The following is an 18,362-nucleotide window of genomic DNA, read 5'->3' on the forward strand; positions in this document are numbered from 1 at the left end:
TCCTGAGTCCTGGATCCTGAGTCCTGGATCCTGAGTCCTGCATCCTGCATTAGGGCTGTGCATCTTCACTGGTCTCACGATTCGATTTGATTACGATTATCCTTTCACCGATTCGATTCGATATCCCGATGCATCACGATTCATACCAATGCGTTGCATCCTACATTTTCTATATTACTGCACATGGCTTCTTTTTCATCAATGAATACATGCAGTAAATACATATGAACTCTCTTTTTATTATTTAGAAAGTGCTTCAGAAATCAATAACATAAATGTCTTGACATTAATTTATAAACCAAAATAAATCAATTTTATAGCTCGAGCATCCCTATACAGTATCTGTGTGTGAAATTGTGCCCGCAAAAGTACAACCAGCGAGTATTGAGTCTCATACACAGCGAGTCTCTTTAGACATTGTAATGCTTGTTATTAACGATCTAAAAATGCATGAAAATATGTTTTTCTTACAGAAATTAAATTATTATTATTAACAACAATTTGTTGTTATTATGTTTTTGTTTTTTAATAACAAATGTATTTTCTATGTCAGATGTCTTTTATATTTGTCTTATCAAATTTGACATACAACGTAAATTAATATATATATATATATATATTGTAGTAATAATGATATCATCTATTTATAATTGTAAATGTATATTGTATGTAGTGTTGGGTTCAGAATTCCAGAAAAGACAGACAACTTCTAAGTTGAACTATTTATTGTAAAGAGAGCAAAAGATATATATTACTTGGCCAAGGACTCATCACGTCTTTGGGAATCACAGGCAGCAAAGCTGTAATCTGTAACCACCAAATCCGTCAAGAGCCTCGAACCTCGTGCGACAATACATTTTATTACACAGGGCGTTGCCCGTACATTTTTGATTGGTCAAGACTAGCTGAAGAGATACCGCGATTTAGACTTGGTTCTCTTTGGTTGGTGCGCAGACTCAGATAGAGTCTCTTGGCAACACGATCCTCCAATCAGCATTCGGCCGGCCTGTGGAAGTCCCTCCCTACTCTGGCACCATCATACTAATTTGTTTTCTCTAACGTTTCTTCAGATATAGCGGGAAACCATAATGTTGCTTCCTAGCTTTGCGGGGGAGCGCGGCTCTCATACAGAGTCAAGGCCGGTGCGATGTGCTGTTCTGACTACCTCTTTGTGTTCTCTCAGTCTCTGCACTCCACCTTGCTACTTTCAATATTGCAAGCTAAACACTTTCTCATGTAACTTTTCCCTCAGTTCCTGTCCACCCCATCAAAACCTGGGGGGGGGGGGGGGGGTGATTGGGTCTATTTATTCCTAAGTCACAGCACATACAATGAGCACAATAAGCAAATAATGTAATAATAAGAATCAGTCTTGTAAATATATAAACATAGACTCCACAAATCCCTCCTTTCACACCGTTTAAGGTGTGAATCTAATCTACGTCTATTTTTCTTTTTACTGCGTCTCTGGTGTAATTTATGAATCTCTGCTGGTTATATATAGTTCACCCCATCCACATCCTTGTTGATTGTGGGACAAAGGAATATTACTTCAAAACCTGCTGATATCTGGTTTCTATCTTTAAACTCATCAGGAGGCACCCTAATGCTGTCTTTAGCTTAAAAACTCCCTCCTGGGACCATTTAGTTCTGCTGTCTGTGGGGTGTTCTGCTGTCTGTGAGGTGTTCTGCTGTCTGTGGGGTGTTCTGCTGTCTGTGGGGTGTCCTGCTGTCTGTGGGGTGTTCTGCTGTCTGTGGGGTGTTCTGCTGTCTGTGAGGTGTTCTGCTGTCTGTGGGGTGTTCTGCTGTCTGTGAGGTGTTCTGCTGTCTGTGGGGTGTTCTGCTGTCTGTGGGGTGTCCTGCTGTCTGTGGGGTGTTCTGCTGTCTGTGGGGTGTTCTGCTGTCTGTGGGGTGTTCTGCTGTCTGTGGGGTGTTCTGCTGTCTGTGGGGTGTTCTGCTGTCTGTGAGGTGTTCTGCTGTCTGTGGGGTGTTCTGCTGTCTGTGAGGTGTTCTGCTGTCTGTGGGGTGTTCTGCTGTCTGTGGGGTGTCCTGCTGTCTGTGGGGTGTTCTGCTGTCTGTGGGGTGTTCTGCTGTCTGTGGGGCGTTCTGCTGTCTGTGGGGGTGTTCTGCTGTCTGTGGGGTGTTCTGCTGTCTGTGAGGTGTTCTGCTGTCTGTGGGGTGTTCTGCTGTCTGTGAGGTGTTCTGCTGTCTGTGAGGTGTTCTGCTGTCTGTGGGGTGTTCTGCTGTCTGTGGGGTGTTCTGCTGTCTGTGGGGTGTTCTGCTGTCTGTGGGGTGTTCTGCTGTCTGTGGGGTGTTCTGCTGTCTGTGGGGTGTTCTGCTGTCTGTGGGGCGTTCTGCTGTCTGTGGGGCGTTCTGCTGTCTGTGGGGCGTTCTGCTGTCTGTGGGGTGTTCTGCTGTCTGTGGGGCGTTCTGCTGTCTGTGGGGCGTTCTGCTGTCTGTGGGGTGTTCTGCTGTCTGTGGGGTGTTCTGCTGTCTGTGGGGCGTTCTGCTGTCTGTGGGGTGTTCTGCTGTCTGTGGGGTGTTCTGCTGTCTGTGGGGTGTTCTGCTGTCTGTGGGGTGTTCTGCTGTCTGTGGGGTGTTCTGCTGTCTGTGAGGTGTTCTGCGAGTATGGTTAATTTAAGATTGAGTTACAGCCCTTTGATTGTTCATTAGATATTCTCGTACCATTTCATACTTTCACATGTCAAACACATGCTCTTCCATTTACACTTTTCGCTTTAAATCTCACATTCTCTTCATCTTAATTTTCTGTTTAAACCACATGTATGTCTTTTCTTATCTCTGTAAATTATAAATGGTGTGTTTATTATTTCTAATGTTAATGTCTAAATTAATTGTAGACCTCTTAATTGCCAGTGCAGCTTCAGAATCTTAATACTTGGACTGTGCCAACAAAATAAAACTTCAACATCTTTAGGTGAACTAAATCACATATTTCAATAGCTCTGAATTTCTGACAAGCATCTGTGTTATTCTTAAATCAAATCCTTGAATCCCTATTTAAAATCTAAATATAATAATGAACTGCTCATGTTTCTGGTAAAGAAACACACTAATGTTATGGATTCAAAAACAACTAGAATCATGATACTGTCAAAGTGAATGATTTCCTGGTGATACTGCTTCTAGCTGTCAGTGCTTAGATATTATCAAGCTGAAAAAATGAATACAGAATTCCAACATACTGTTATCAAATGTCTTTCTATTATGAATTTAAATTGCCCTTGTGAAACTAGTCTTGTGTTCATTTCTATCCCCATAATGACCTAGAAAATAAAGTCTATGGCTTTTACTTCTAATTATTTACCAGGCTAGAGACAGGATGTTGTCTAAATTAAATTCTGTCTCATTACATTACTATGTTTTAGCTTAACTTAACTTAACTGTAATATGTTCGTTCTACATTTCAAACCCCACTTACTCTAATATCTGTTAAAAAATCCACATTACAAAATGGTTTCATTATCACAGGTCAACTTCTTTGGTATTCCATTCTGGACTTACATCTCTCACAGAAACCCCTTGGCCATTGATTTTGCATCTGTGTTACTTGTTATAATTCAATCAATATTTAGAAACATGTCAACATTCATCAAACAGTATCTTATAGACATGGAGCAGGTTCATTCTAAAACTGTCAATCAATGGTCAGATTGAACATCCGAGTTGGGGCGGCAGGTTTCTTTCAGTCCCTAAATGAAAAATGTAGATTGTGAATTTGACAGCCATGTTGATATAATACATTATACACATGCACTCATGTGAAACAAGATCAATCAGGGTCAAAGGTAATTTGGTCTCAGTCTTTTTGGCCATGTGTCGTGCTCTGCAGAGACTTTGATATTTCAGCATAGGCCAGTATCCTTTGTCTACAAAAATCTGTCATATATGGAGCGCTATCATTTATTAATTCACGATTACAACTATCATTTTCCATATATCTCTAACTTTTCATTGGGACAGCTGTTTCCCACATTTCCTGAAATTTGTTAGCCAAAAATGTAACTTCCTTATAGTACTACTGCTGCAGTTTATTAACACCTAATCTATATTAGAATGTCTAATAGATCTATTTCAGAAACTTGTGCATGTCATTATTTTCTTGAGTCAAAAGCTCTGCTATGTATTTCATAATTCATTATATTCATTTATCTTAAATTCTGGTCCACTTAAAGAACAATGTTAACCTCCCTATAGTGCGTGGAACCTTGGGTGTACGAACATGTAACAATCACTCCTTCCTTTATCAAGGATTTAAAAACAGAAGTAATTACATCAATGGTTTGTAGTTGAATTTACGAATTATCACTTATGGTAGGTATGTTTTTACTTTTTAACATCTCTAAATTTCAGTTCATTACTAATTAAATGGATGTCCATTAGGAGGTGGTGACGCTTGTCTTTTAAACTCATAATCTGGTGCCATGCGCTCCCTGTGAAGCTGCAAGTAAGATTTTAAAAACCACTGCAGGGTGGGTTGAGTGACCCATTCTCCTTATTGGTTGTCAATAATATGCACCTTTACAATGGGTGATCCAAGGCCCCGCATTTGTTTACTCCCAATTATATTGCTTTTTCAAAATTAAATTAGCTGTTTTTAATTTTAATTTAATTTTAAACTCTACATTTTGGACGACAAACAACAGTTATTTCCCCATAAAAAGTTCTCCTGTAGTAATATATGCTACAATGGTGAAACCAATACCTCAAATTGAAATACTATATTTTGTTTAGAACTAGCTTTCCCTTCAACATGACCTATATAAATAAATATTTGTCTGATCTTATAGGGTGGTTACTAAAACTATTCCTTTAAACTGTAGATGAATACTGTAACAAATTAAAACACTACCAAATTCACACATGAATAAGAATGTCTTAAAGAATAATTTGTAAACATGATGGAAAGATTGAAGAATATGTTCTACTCTGTACTCCTAACTCCAAAACACCCACTGCTTAAAGTGTAGTGAATATTTCCATCATGTCTCCCCCTTTATCCCACAGTACCCTCAGTGTGTTTAGGTTTATTTTCTCATTTTACTTTAATAGTTTCCTCTTTACTGCTATTTTTAATTTACCAATTGATTAATTCATAGTTAATACAACTTTTTATCTTTACTTATTCATCAAGTCAATTCAATTTCTTTAAATTTGGTTCTTTTTATGTGCGTTTGTGAATAAGTGTGTTTATGTGCAAACTCACTCATTCCGATTGATTCCCTTCCCGTCTCCTCGAGCCGTGACCCCGGCCTCCTCACATTCTGCTCCACCAACTCCTCTGATTCTGACTTCTCCCCCTTTGTCCATCAGCTCTTGAATCCATCCGCTGTAACTCTTTCATGCAGCCATCTGCCCAGTTACATCTGCAGCCCCCATCATGCCACTGTTCTTGTACTGCTTTGATTTAATCTCCTCCTTCACAGTCTCTTTGCTGTTTTATGGAGCTTTGGTTCTGGCTGCCACAGGTGGAGATAGTTCTGGATGCAGTTCTGGATGCAGTCTTGTTGTTGCTGGTTCAGCTCTGGTTCTCTGTCTGTTCGATGCAGAAGGAGGAGTCTCCTGCTTGGGTTAGGTCTTTGTTTGCTCAGGCGGATTGGGGTTTTAGCCGTCTGAGGTAGAGGGACAGTCCAGGTCTCGGGACGCATTACCTATAGAAATTCTAGCACACTGAGGTTAAATAAATCCAACCGTTTCCACTCTGTCTTTTTCTAATCATACTATCTGTCTTGGTTGTTAAATGCCATCTTAACAACAAAATGAATGTCTCCTTATGATATTACAGAACTCCTTTTTATTTACTCAAAATAGCTTTCAGTAAACCATTTTTTCCGATAAATTGAAATACTCACATGTTACAAACACCATATCTCCACCCACTACAAAAAGAACATCTCCATATATTCCCCGTTTAAATCCCACTGTTACTTAGAACAACAGTAAAAACCAGCAGAGAGCATACTAACAGATCACAACAATGTAAATTGACTCAAGAGTAGGCCTATGTTTTCTTTCTATTATAATTATTAATATTATCACTTTTAGTGAACACTTATGGTATTATCTAAATGCCCTGTCCATAATCCAGACATCCAAATTGTTATATTTTCTGTTCAAAAAGCCCTAAATTGTCCCTGCCACCATTTTTAGGATAATATAGTAAGTTCATAGGAAGGAATGAGACATTTAAAGGTGGGGTAGGTGATTTTGGAGAAACCAGCTCGAGTGCGCTGGAATTTGAAAATACACAACCGGAAAAAATCTACCACTTCCTTACAGAGCCCCTCCTCCAACACACACGAACGCGCACATGACCAATGAGGGCACGAGATAAGTTTGTGCACACATGGAAGGCTGACAGGCAGGTAGGCCATCCAGTTATTTTAGCCAGGCCGGCTCAAATGATTGGTCGTGCTTTTTACAGTACTACGGCTTCCACAGATGACATTCTTTTATGGATTTTTTGTCAAAGCACTTAAGATATTCATTGCTATCGGGATGTTAAGAGCATTCCATGGAATATAACAAAAAGTGTATCTCGAGCCAGTTTCTTAAAATTATAATAACACTTAACAAATATGATCTATTCTTATATAACAAGACATGAAACTATAAGTGTTAATTGTGTCTAAATAACTCAAAATGAGGTATTTATATCTAAGAACATGTTCCCTATTTTAAAGTGAAGTCTTGTTCATAACCAATAAGCTAATAGTTTGACTCTGATGGGAAAGTGCTGGAAACAGTAGACCATTTGTTTACCTCAGGTCTTTGTTGAACAAGCAGTGCACCTCGGACTTGGAACTGAGGAGCAGATTGGCCATTGTAACAGCTGAGCTTGCGATACTAGATAAGATGGAGTACCAAGAATAATTCCCCTTTCATAAAAATAAAACCCGATGCACTCATTGATCACATCCATTGCACACAACAAATGCAAAACCTGGACATAGAACACAAATATCAAAAAGAGAGTAGTTGCCTTTGAAATGCAGGAGGATCCCTGGGGTGACATGGGAAATGCACAGTACTAAACACTCTGTGAAACAGGAGATCCGGTCAGTGGCAGGGTTAAAGGTCTGGACGGCAAAAGTAACGGTGGTTCGGACACAAGAACAGTCGGGTCGCCAGCAAATACCATCATGCTCACTGCAGTTGAGAGGAAGAAGTTGTGCAGGAAGGCCAGGGGGAGGATGGCTGACAGACATGAGGTGGGGGGGATAACGGTGGTAGAGTGCATGAGAGTGGCACAAGATCGGGATGTTTGGAGCAGGTGGTGATGTCATCAAAGTGCCCTCGGGCAACAGGAAGGACTTGACCTGATGTGTGTTTGACAGCTGTACTCTGCAGATTAAGATGATGTGGTCAGGAATACGTGTGTCACTACACATGTACGTCACTGCAGCAGTGAATAATTCAACCACAGGAGGATGCCTTAAGTGACTTATGTGATTTTGTCGAAGTTACATTATTCTTTTGGTCAGGGGCCTTGTAGAGTTCTCCTGTAAACAGACCTGAGTTGTGATTACATTCAGAGTTTTTCAGTCAAAAACATTGTGTGCATTCTTGAGGTCTAACAAAATGTCCAGTTCATTTTTCCATGTAAATTCCCCTTATAAACATTTGCAAAGCTGAAGGAATGGTGCACTTCCTCCACTGAGAGAGATGGCAGTAGCTGTTGAAGCTAGCTGTGCCGGCCTGGTTCGTGCAGGATGTCGCCCTGGTGATGACTTATATCCAGTTTTTATTTTTTGTGGCTCTGAATCTTGACTGAGGTAGTACCAGGAAAATAGACTACAAGGTACCATCGACAACTTTTGCTATGTTTACATGTTAGTTTTAATTTGTGTTATTATCTTTATTTGTTTATTTATTTAAGTCATTTTACTTTCAATGTATTCGTTTATTCATTATTTTAAAGTTGTTATTTGTTGTTATATTTTTTAAGATCATTTAAAAAAATGTCCTTAACATAGAAAACGGCTTTGTGATTTGAAATATACAATTAGGCATTTTTCTTTGTCTTGTTTAATTTATACTGTATGTAAAAATAAAAGGTTAGGTTTTTTAACATAGCACGTATGGACAAAAAAATAAATAGGATAACCAATTTAAAACACACAACATAAAACATCCCGTCATGCTGTGAACAATTGTTGATTTGTTGTGAAGTGAGGGGGTCACAGCCTTCAAAGATAGGAAGATAGAAATTCAGGTATGTCCCTTTAAGAATTAGCAGCATGTCTAATGTTTAACAGGTATTGGAACAATCACTGAGATACGTTTGGAAACAACATCTCTCCTGCCAAACATTAACAGAAACCAGTGTTTAACACGCAATGGGAATTTTTATTAGAGTGCATTTTTCTATTTCATTAACAAGAATGGCTCGGAAAACTGGCCCAATAAAAATATTTCACCTTTTACAAATACGTTGTGCAGAAGCCAAGCTGCCCTCGGTGGAGCTGGAGAGTGTGATGGGCAGATGGGGGCCTCCGTACAGAGGCCCGATCAGAGACCGCCCTCTGCCTGCAGACTGGTGGTATTACAGCATAACTGCACTACACCACGCAGCCACGATCAAACGTAAAGATTAGACTCCATTGACGACTCAAAAACAAACAAGTCACATTTCTTTTTCAATATTTATTTACTCTGCAAGTAAAAATATATTTTTAAAGTGCATTCGTACAATGTTGAGTTGGCACACACGTCATTTCTCGACATCCTGCAAACACAGATCCACCCTGAACTCATCAGCCAGGAGCTCAAACAGCTCACGTTACAATTATTGGCATCAGAAGTGTAAATCAAAGTTAGAAAATCCTCAAATGATGAAAACGCTTCCCTCACGTCATGGACACAGTACATCATCAGTTTGCATTCTAATCGTCTGACATTTGGAGTTCACTTAACTTGAGTCAACTTACAGAATGTGAAATCATAACCCCAATTGTTACTCGTATTCATAAATGAACAAAGAATGAAGTGAACTATGCTAAATATCTCTAAATACCAAACAGTTATGTCTGTTTTTATCCAATGAGTGGAAGGTGGGTTGGTTTTAGATTTGATCAATAATGACAAGAGAACATTTCCCATGCTAATCTTAATAAAATTAGTGAGAGATCATGAAAAAAGATCACAGCACCCACGCATGAGAGCGGCTCATTTCATTAACTCATATTTTGATCAGATTTGAATAACCTCAGGATTATATTTGTTCATAAGAACTGGTGTTCCAATCAAAGATCTAGTTTTATGGCTGTAACAGGATAATACAAAAAGATTGAATTTCCCAAAAAATTTGAATAAAGATCTTGTTCCCGAGATAAATATAATTTAGACATAAATTATTTCAAACAAAGCCGCTCTTTCCTTCAGTACCAATGGCCTCTGATGCTCTTTTAAACTCATTTTATATTCCCCTGCAATTCTGAAACCAGACATTTTCCAAATACAATGATTGTTTTATTTTCTTACAAAAAAAATAAGCAAAAAATCTATTATGGCGTGACATAAACTTTAAAGATGTGGAAAATAATAATCAAATAAAATAAAGAGATTAAGGTAATGCTTTTTGCTGTAATTACTGCACAAATACTCTGTTTCACATGATGATCGTATATCATTAGTAATGGCTTTATGTTTCCATGGCTTTATCTTACAATAATGTGCTTCAGTGAATATTTGGCAACTGTCCATCAACCATGAACCCTCAGGAGGAGAACGCTAATACAAAGTGGTCGAGGGAAGAGAAAGGCAACAAGAAATACGTTTGTTTGTTCTCTGGAGATCTATTGAGAGCAACTTAGAACATCCGTCCATAATTCCTAATATTACATATTGGTCATAACTGTAACAGTTACTGCCGAGTGTGTGTTCATCACTTTTCAACTGTAATGCAAACTTTAAGACACCTGCTTTCACATTTATAACTTCCATAATTCAGTTTCTCACTCATTATGGGAAAGATAATGGCAACTTAAACCCATTCATTAGGATAACACATGGAATAATTATGAGAAAAAAGTGATGCATTTTAAAGTGGAAAAATGGCTTGAAATGCATAAATGAAATATGAAACATTAAAACTAAAACATGAGAAAATATACAGAGTTATATCTGTAGCCAGATGAATTCTCTGTTTAGGAACAATGGACAAAATAATACCCATACATTGGTCATTAATACAGACAGAAGATGGATTAATACAGACAATTCAAAATTAAGATAAGAAATAGCAGAGCCTTTGAAAAGACATTAATTGTGAGCAAAATATGAAATGTATTGAAATAAGCTAGTATGGGGCCGTTCCCATGATTCATTGCAGGACACGTTCAAAAACAAGAAACTAAGCAGCTGAAATGTCATCAATGAAAGCTAATGGAACGACGGTGAAATCATAAGACTCTGAAATCAAATGCAATCATTTGCGAAATATTTGATATAAAAAGAAAGTAAAACATGTTGGCATAGTAACCCTCGTCGTTTGCAGTAGTGCGATGTCCACATTATAAAATGGTGACAGTAATGGCTGGCTGCAGTAACAAAGAATGTGAAAGGCTAGCAGGAGTTGAGCTAAGCTAGGCTATAACAACATCTGTCATTCGTCTAAACAGATGTTGAACAGTTTAAGATGTTGTTGACGTATCATTATTTCTCAGAACTAGGGCTGCACAATTCATCGAACATTTAATCGGAATCAAAGTCTGCTCTATCTATGTCTTATATTTTTAGGTAGAATTGAAAAAGAACTGAGTGCTATGTCCTGATGAGGGCTGAACATTTTAGAAATACCTTTTTAGAAATCGCAATATGGACCAGTGCAATATCTAAATCGCAGTAGAAGCAATATTTTGTAAAGGAAAGATATGTAAAAAATATCTGAATGAATTATTGAGGTCCTGTTTTCCACACAATTAATTCATAATCATTGTTTAAAAAAAAAAAAATGTACCTGTTGATCATTTTAATGTCATTCAATGATAAAATAAAAAATGTTTCGTAAATGTTCTTTTCCTATAAAATCGCAAATCAAAAATAATCGCAATTTATTTGTGTTTTCCAAACCGTGCAGCCCTACTCAGTCTAATTACCAAGGTCAAAAGTAGGTTTAACAAACTGAAAACCGCAAGAGAGAAATGCTACACACACCATCACTGTCAGACAGATTTCATGTGCACCAACGGTTTCCCGGTCACAGATCTTTTCCATTGCACTCGATGTTAATTATTGGCTACATTCAAAAGATAATTCAACTGACACACATGTAGTTCATCTTTTCTATCAGTTACATATAAAAAAATAACTACAAGTAACAGCATTCAGACAGACAGGCTGAATGTATTACATCAGAAACAATTATTCAAATGTAAGTGACCAATTTTAAGTGAACTCCTCAGTTAAGTTTTCTAAAATATTCACATTTTGCCCAGACACATGATCAGATTTGATACGAAGGATATTGATTATTATACTGAATTATTGCTTAGCCCTCTTAGTGTATTATTCTTAAGACGTCTTGTAAGTCATTGTTTAAGGTTGACAAAGCATTTGTAAAGAGTTTTTACTTAACATTTTGAGTCCCTTTTATGTGAAATAAAGTCCCATTTCGTATATTATATTCACAAATCTGCTTCGGTCCTTCATATCGTTGTGACCTTATATTCCAAATAGAAACATCGATTTGAATGTGGAAAGAAATGCATAATGCTATAAATTAAGAGTTGAAATACATTCATCTGGAAAAGATACAAAACCTGAAACAATTTGCCAATAAGGCCTACACATATATTTCAGTAAAGAAAAAATGATGTTCAGCAGTTTCTTTTTGTTTTACCTTGGAAGCATCCTGATTGGTCGAGCCACGCTGACCAACCACAGCTGGACTGACTGACCAGCAGTGGAGGAGATCTGCCGTGGACCAATAGAGGGCTTCGCACATACGCATAGAACCGGGGTTACGTACAGGTAACCTAAGCAACGTGCTCAACATTTGGCAAACTGGGACCAAACCCCTAGCATTGAAGCCATTAAAGAAAGAGAAGCAGGGAAGAACAAGAGTTAAGTGGAGCAGATCAGGGCTGTTGGTGTAGTCCGTTCCCTCTTCTCCTGTGAACTGTCTAACAGGAACACTGACTCACTTTGTGAATCAACAGCGGCACCATGCTGTCCATCCTCCATGTTACAGTCTCCAGGCAATAAGACGCGCTGTGCCTCCCCCCTCAAACCCCAGAGTCTGTGTACATGCCGTTGATCAGGTAGTCCACCTGGGTGTAGTCCTTCCTCCGGTAGCTCTCGTAGGCCTGAGTGACGAACACGGCCACCGAGACCAAGAAGAAGAGTAGGCCAAAGAGCAAGACGGAGAGTAAAGACGCCGTGTCCACCAGCTGCAGTGTCAACGGCAACCCAGCAACCTCCACCACCGTTCCAAAGGCAACAGGCTCTTTGTTATTTTCAGTAGTGGTGCTCCTGACGGTTACGGTGGTGGTCTCTTTGGGTAAAGACGTCTGAACTGGTGGTGGCGCTGCAGAGCTTGGGGCTTTCGTCTGTTGCGTACCTTTGGTTGTAGTCACCATAAGGGTCGTGTTAGCTTTTGGTAGTGGGGTTGTAGTTTTTATAGTTGTTGCAGGGTTTGACGCTGCTGCTGTGGAGAAGGGTGGTGGTCTGGTGGTTGGTGTTGGTGTTGTTGGTGGAGCTGTTGTTGTTGTTGGTGGAGTTGTTGTTGTTGTTGGTGGAGTCGTTGATGTTGTCATGAAGGGTGTTGTTTGTGTAGTTGTTTTTGGAGTTATTGGAGGTGGTGTGGGTGTAGTTGAGGTGTGATTCCTTGCAATTGTGGGTGTAGTAGCAGCAGTGCTGGTGATGGGCGCAGTATGAGCAGCCTGTGCCTCTGAAGATTGGTTGAGTGGAGTTGAAGATACTACAGAGATGTTTAAGATGTGGTTGATGGATGCAGATTGGTTGAGGGACACCTTCTCCAGTCCGTCTATTGACTCATTCATCTGTCGATCTGTTTCATTTTGACTGCCACCACCATTAACACCTGGGGAACAAAAAAGTCCATGAGTGATTAAGCTCAATAAAAAGGAAAAAAACATCAAGTGTGCAGCAGGCCGGGCATACATGAGAAAACGAACAACGGCAGGAGGAGTAGAATCCAGAAGGCGAGCGGCAACGTACTAAAAAAAGACTTGACTCATAATATTTGTTTTAAAATGACAGTGTTGCTTCCGCTTGAAAGAGATAGTCGGTTCCACTGCGATCCAATGGCAACATAACTTAAAGTGGACCTATCATGCTATATTTGAATAATATAGTGTAGGGCCATACCTATATAAGGCATATTTATACTTTTTTTTTTTTTCAAAATACCAAACAGATCATGCATTTTAGCCATGCCTCATTTTGCTCAATTTGACATTTTTTAGCTCTGCATTTGCAAGGGCAGATTCAGTGAGAACAGCACCATCTACTGGCCTGGCATATGTACTACAGCGTCTCCAGCGCTTTCTAACGGCAATGGCCGTGGCTGTCTCCTCCTGATTGGTGGAGTTGGCCCAATAGCCGTAGCGCCACTGTCCTGACGTCAGGACAGTGTTCAAATCTGGATCAGTTTTGATCAGATCCGTTGCAGCCCCTTTTTTAGAGATTTGGGTATGGAGGAAAATAGAGAGGGTTGTGTTTTCTGACACTTGGTGAGTTCTCTGGAACACCGGGGACACATATTCATGTATAAAAGACGTACAAAAGTGCATTTTGCATGATAGGTCCCCTTTAAGATGTAGGCAGCACTGAGTTTTCTTTAACTGTCCAAGTCTGTTCACATTTCCTTTGTCATTAAGCAGTCTTTAAACACTGCCAGAGCTCATACCGTGTTGCTGTCAGTATTTGCTTCCCGTCTCTTTTCTTCTGATGATTTCTATATTTTGTCCAGCTCTCTCTGTTTTCTTTTTACTTTCTCTTGCACTGTTTTCTTGTTCTTGTCTAGACACTAGTATGCTAGCAAAGAAGGGCAAACCTCAGAATATTTAAAATTGACCAACAGCATAGAGTATTAAACTTAGCAGTGTAATAATTAGTTATAAAACATAAAAGTTTGGAAAACACCTTCAGGGTGAATCAAGATCTCTCGGCTTCTTGTTGGAACCTTGCTCGCCCAGTCTGGGTTCTTTTCTTATTAATAACTGGCGCGCTGCACATTATCCCTCACGTATCTACACCGTGTAGATGGTGGAACTTGTATTGCTTTGGTCACATTTAAATGCAGTTTATATAGTGAAAACATTCAAACATTTACCAGCTTTGATTTTGGATGAATGAACAGCTGCATCGTTGCATAGCGGACATATATACCAAATGACATGTACACATTTGCAAAGGCATTTTCTGCTGTATCACGTGGTCACAGCTCCTTTATGTATGAAACCTGACTCCTACTCAACTCTTTCTCAAAATCTGTAAAACAGTGTTATATGACAATCAAACATGTCATCAACTGGAACAGGGGTTATTCATTATTTCTCTAATGGTTTGAACCTAGAAGCTTTTAGAAGTGCTCATGTGTGTGCTTGTGTGTCTGTTGTGGGTTTATGGGTTTGTATGAATCTGATTTTAATTTTGCATATGTGCTTTTATATTTGCCTCAATTGTGCTTTAGTGTTTTTTCTGAGCTTATGTTTTCTTTAATGCCATCAACCTGCCAGCTACTGCAGATAAAAAATCCTTTATGGCTAAATCTGGCATATTTACATGATGGACTCAAGTGCTCATATTAATTAATGTGCATTGTCCATTCTTAAATAAATGAAAACAAATACTCACATCCAGTGGTGCAGTTAGCTGGTGTGGCGCTGGGCTGGGTCTCCGGCTCCTTTTCAGGAACCAGGGAAGAGTCAGACGAGGTGAGGAGAAGCAGCAGGAGGGGAAGGTGGAGACACAGCGAGGGAGACGGGGACATGGTGGGCACACACACACACTCGCATACACTATCCTACAGAAACATGCTCACATGGATCAAGACTCAATTTACACACACATACACACACATGCACACACTCAACAGGCTGAGCTGGAATGGGAGGATGGAGGAGGTGAAGGCAGCATCCAGCCGGACCTACACAAGACAACAGCAGCCATTAGAGATATCATTCAGATATTAGCCTTCCACACAGCTATCGGTGTCAGTACATGTCAGTGGACTATGAACACTTGCTTTAGATTATGGGATACAAGTCATCATACAAACATCAAGTAGCCTTAATTGTTGTGTCAAATGTATTTGACCATTCACTTAAAAGTAAACAAATAGTCTGTTTGTCTGGTGTTATTATCAAAATCTCTCAATCATTTCTGACTTTATTGCTCTGTCTGGACACTTTAGTTGTATCAAACCTTACTACTATACTAAAACATGCACTGTGTGGCCTACTTAGGATAGAGTAAAAAATAAACGACATTGTTTGTAGTGTATCCCAACAACCGCCTGACAACTCAACTTTTGATGCGTGTGTGAGGGCTGCACAATATATCCAAAATCAAACTTTATTGTGATATCTGAATTTGCGGAATTACGTATCGTAAAGGCAGGATGAACTGTGATAAATGTGAGCCTCCATCATGTGCCATGCAACTTTTCCTTTCTTAATGTGTCTGGGTTATAGCAACAAGTTACGTCCAGAACAATTGGCAATAGATTCAGCAAAAACATTGGCTGCCTTTGTGTTTTTTCCCCAAAAAACATTTGTAGTTGTTTTTTCAGCAGGCAGGGCCTTAACCATTTGTTTCTGTGCTTTTTCCCCATCACTTGTGTATTTAGTTAAAAACATATTGTACCAGAGGCTACAAAGCTTTTGCAAAACTCCTCTGTATTACCAGTCTAAGTAACACACACTTGTAGGGTTGAAATAAGTTTATTAAGAGATGCAAAAAATAATCCAAACTGCATTGTAAAAGCTGCAATGAGACCAATTGAAATCAGTACAGAGAGCAGCGCTACAAGCCAAACGTGAGGGACGCCTGCCATCTAGTGTCAGAACAATGCAAGTTTCTGTCAGGGCCGTACAAAAAGACTGACATCTTTGCCACAAGTTAACAATTTTACATAAACAGATTCCATATGGCGGTGCCCTTTAATGTGTCAGGGAAGATTTCAATGTCCAGGACAAATGGGAGAAATACCAGTCAAATAGTATCTGCATTTTCTGAAATGTTTATGACGCGTCAGCGAGTATATGGTGGGTCTATCGGACTAAACATAAATCCTTAATTTCTCATGCATTGCTCTGCCTGATGCAGTGTATGGCTCCATTGATCTGAGAACTACTAAGCATGATTTCATCACCAAAATGCAGAGTCAACATATTGTAACGGCAGAGTGATGTTCTCCTACAACAAGATGAGGCCTTTGTGGCATTTCAGAAGTGTTGTTAGGTATAGTACTTAAGTAAATGTACTAACCATATACTCAGTCAGCAGGAGCAACATGATAACTTTAGAAAATACAGATATATATTTGTCCAGGATTTCTCCCATTTGATCGGGACATGAAATCACTTGTGAAAAAGGTGTCACTGTCTGTACTGCACTGCTCTTCACTGAGACAAACTTGTAATGCAAAACATTTATTCATAGAAATCGGAGTTCATGTGTTTTTGTAAATGCAGATTAAAGAACAAAGAACTACAACATGTATTTATTTTGCACTAAAAGTATGGTTATTGTTGATAATGTTCTTTTAGCTTTCTGTTACTTTTATAACCATACGGACATGTTTATTTGGTCTTAATGGGGGTGGTTGGTATATTAGGCAACGTTAGGGCCCCCCCATCTCCTGACTGGCTGGTGGTTAGTTAAACCAAGTTCTAACATTCATTTCTGATTGACTGAATACCACCACAGTGCTATGCAGCAGAACAATAACTTCTGTGCAGAGTGAGTACTGGACTCTAGCTTTATGGCTAGTCAACCTGTAACACATGGTATTTTGCTTTCTGTAAATTGCAAGACAAAAGTCTCCGAGTAGGCGTATTTTGGCAACCTGTTTAACTGAATAAGTTATCTATTGAATATCTCCCATATAAAATGCCATTAAAGTCCCTGGGGCCGCAATGGTTTCAATGAGCTCAGCGACCTGCCCCAAATGTAAACAGGAAAAAGTCAAAGGTCGCTACATGTGTCTACGTGGAGAAAAGTAGTGATACACACAAAGCACGCGGTCTACTGTACAAACACTGTCTGCCGCGAGTACACACTGAAGATACAATTATATGAAGGGAAAAAAAAGGACCAAACCCCATTCAACAATCGCAGAAGTGACCTGCTTATCTGAATATTGCCCCTAATATTACCCTGACCAGAATTCACAGCCATACACATAACACATTGCGTTATTGCGTCCGGTCAGCTGCGTTAATAAGACAAGGAAGTACACATGAACAACTAACACAAAACACTTGTCCAAGTCAAATTGTGTAGCATTAACTTCCGTTCAAATAGGTAGCATCAAAGTTTAGCCCCTATCAGACTGATGCTAACACGGGGGCAGTAGCAACACGTAAACAGTTCAGACTGCTACGTTTACGGTGAGTGAAATATATTTAAAACACCATGGATAGTTAACATGGTGTGTTCTAAAGTAAAATAATGAAAAGTACATCCCACTTAGCACAGAACCCAGTTAACACCAACACTGCAGCCTAGCTAATGCTAACAAGCCATTTTCATTCGGGTGGTTTATCTGGATAAGATAAATCAACCGCTAACATGCTAACTACATTTAATGTAAATTCAGAGACTTACCAGGGATATGTTCTGTCAGAGTCAATGAAATAAACAAGCACAGAGAAATAAAGCTACTACCAGCACCAACTCAACACTTCCTGTAGGCAGGAGTCTGCGCCCTTCTTCTACACTTTTATTTCTGGCAGCGTACTCTCGTTAGCGGCCGTTACTGCCCCCTGCAGGTCGCACCAGGTTAAAACAAGATACCATTAAAATGCCCAATCTTGCTGCAGGTTTGCAAAATGTTGTAGCCACTGTTGGTTTGTACTTTATGTTGTAGTCTAGGTGAATTTACCGCCGGTATGTTACATATGTCTGTTGCTACGTCATCTAACCCTAACCCTAATAATAATGATAATAATAATAATATAAATAATAATAATGATAATAATAACAACAACAAACCAGTGTTGTAGTCAAGTCACCAATTCACGAATCCAAGTCACTCTCGAGTCCCCACTTTTCGAGTCCGAGTCCAAGTCCGAGTCACCCAAGAAGAGTCCAAGTCAAATCCGAGTCACAAGTCTTCATGTATTAATCTTAGTGGATATATTTGTTGA

At 39.2% G+C, this 18,362-nt stretch overlaps 1 protein-coding gene across 1 annotated transcript; it reads right to left on the reverse strand.

Annotated features, from left to right (window-relative positions):
• Positions 1–8,637: 8,637 nt before the first annotated feature.
• Positions 8,638–17,929, reverse strand: wu:fa25f02 (uncharacterized protein C11orf24). Its single transcript, XM_034141603.1, has 3 exons — positions 17,821–17,929; positions 14,845–15,136; positions 8,638–13,066 (listed from the first exon to the last, which is right to left on the reverse strand). The coding sequence occupies exons 2-3, from the start codon at positions 14,978–14,980 to the stop codon at positions 12,249–12,251; spliced, it is 954 nt and encodes a 317-aa protein (XP_033997494.1). The 5' UTR covers positions 14,981–15,136; positions 17,821–17,929; the 3' UTR covers positions 8,638–12,248.
• Between the last annotated feature and the right edge of the window lie 433 nt (positions 17,930–18,362).

The sequence above is a fragment of the Trematomus bernacchii genome, unplaced genomic scaffold, assembly GCF_902827165.1.
Source record: "Trematomus bernacchii unplaced genomic scaffold, fTreBer1.1, whole genome shotgun sequence".
In the NCBI taxonomy this organism is placed as follows: domain Eukaryota; kingdom Metazoa; phylum Chordata; class Actinopteri; order Perciformes; family Nototheniidae; genus Trematomus; species Trematomus bernacchii.

Excerpts from the sequence above, each read along its gene's own strand:
- wu:fa25f02 (XM_034141603.1), bottom strand. The coding sequence starts at position 14,980 with ATGTCCCCGTCTCCCTCGCTGTGTCTCCACCTTCCCCTCCTGCTGCTT. Across the intron at positions 13,067-14,844 it reads AGCTAACTGCACCACTGGAT|GTGTTAATGGTGGTGGCAGT; the intron begins GTGAGTATTTGT and ends TTTGTTCCCCAG.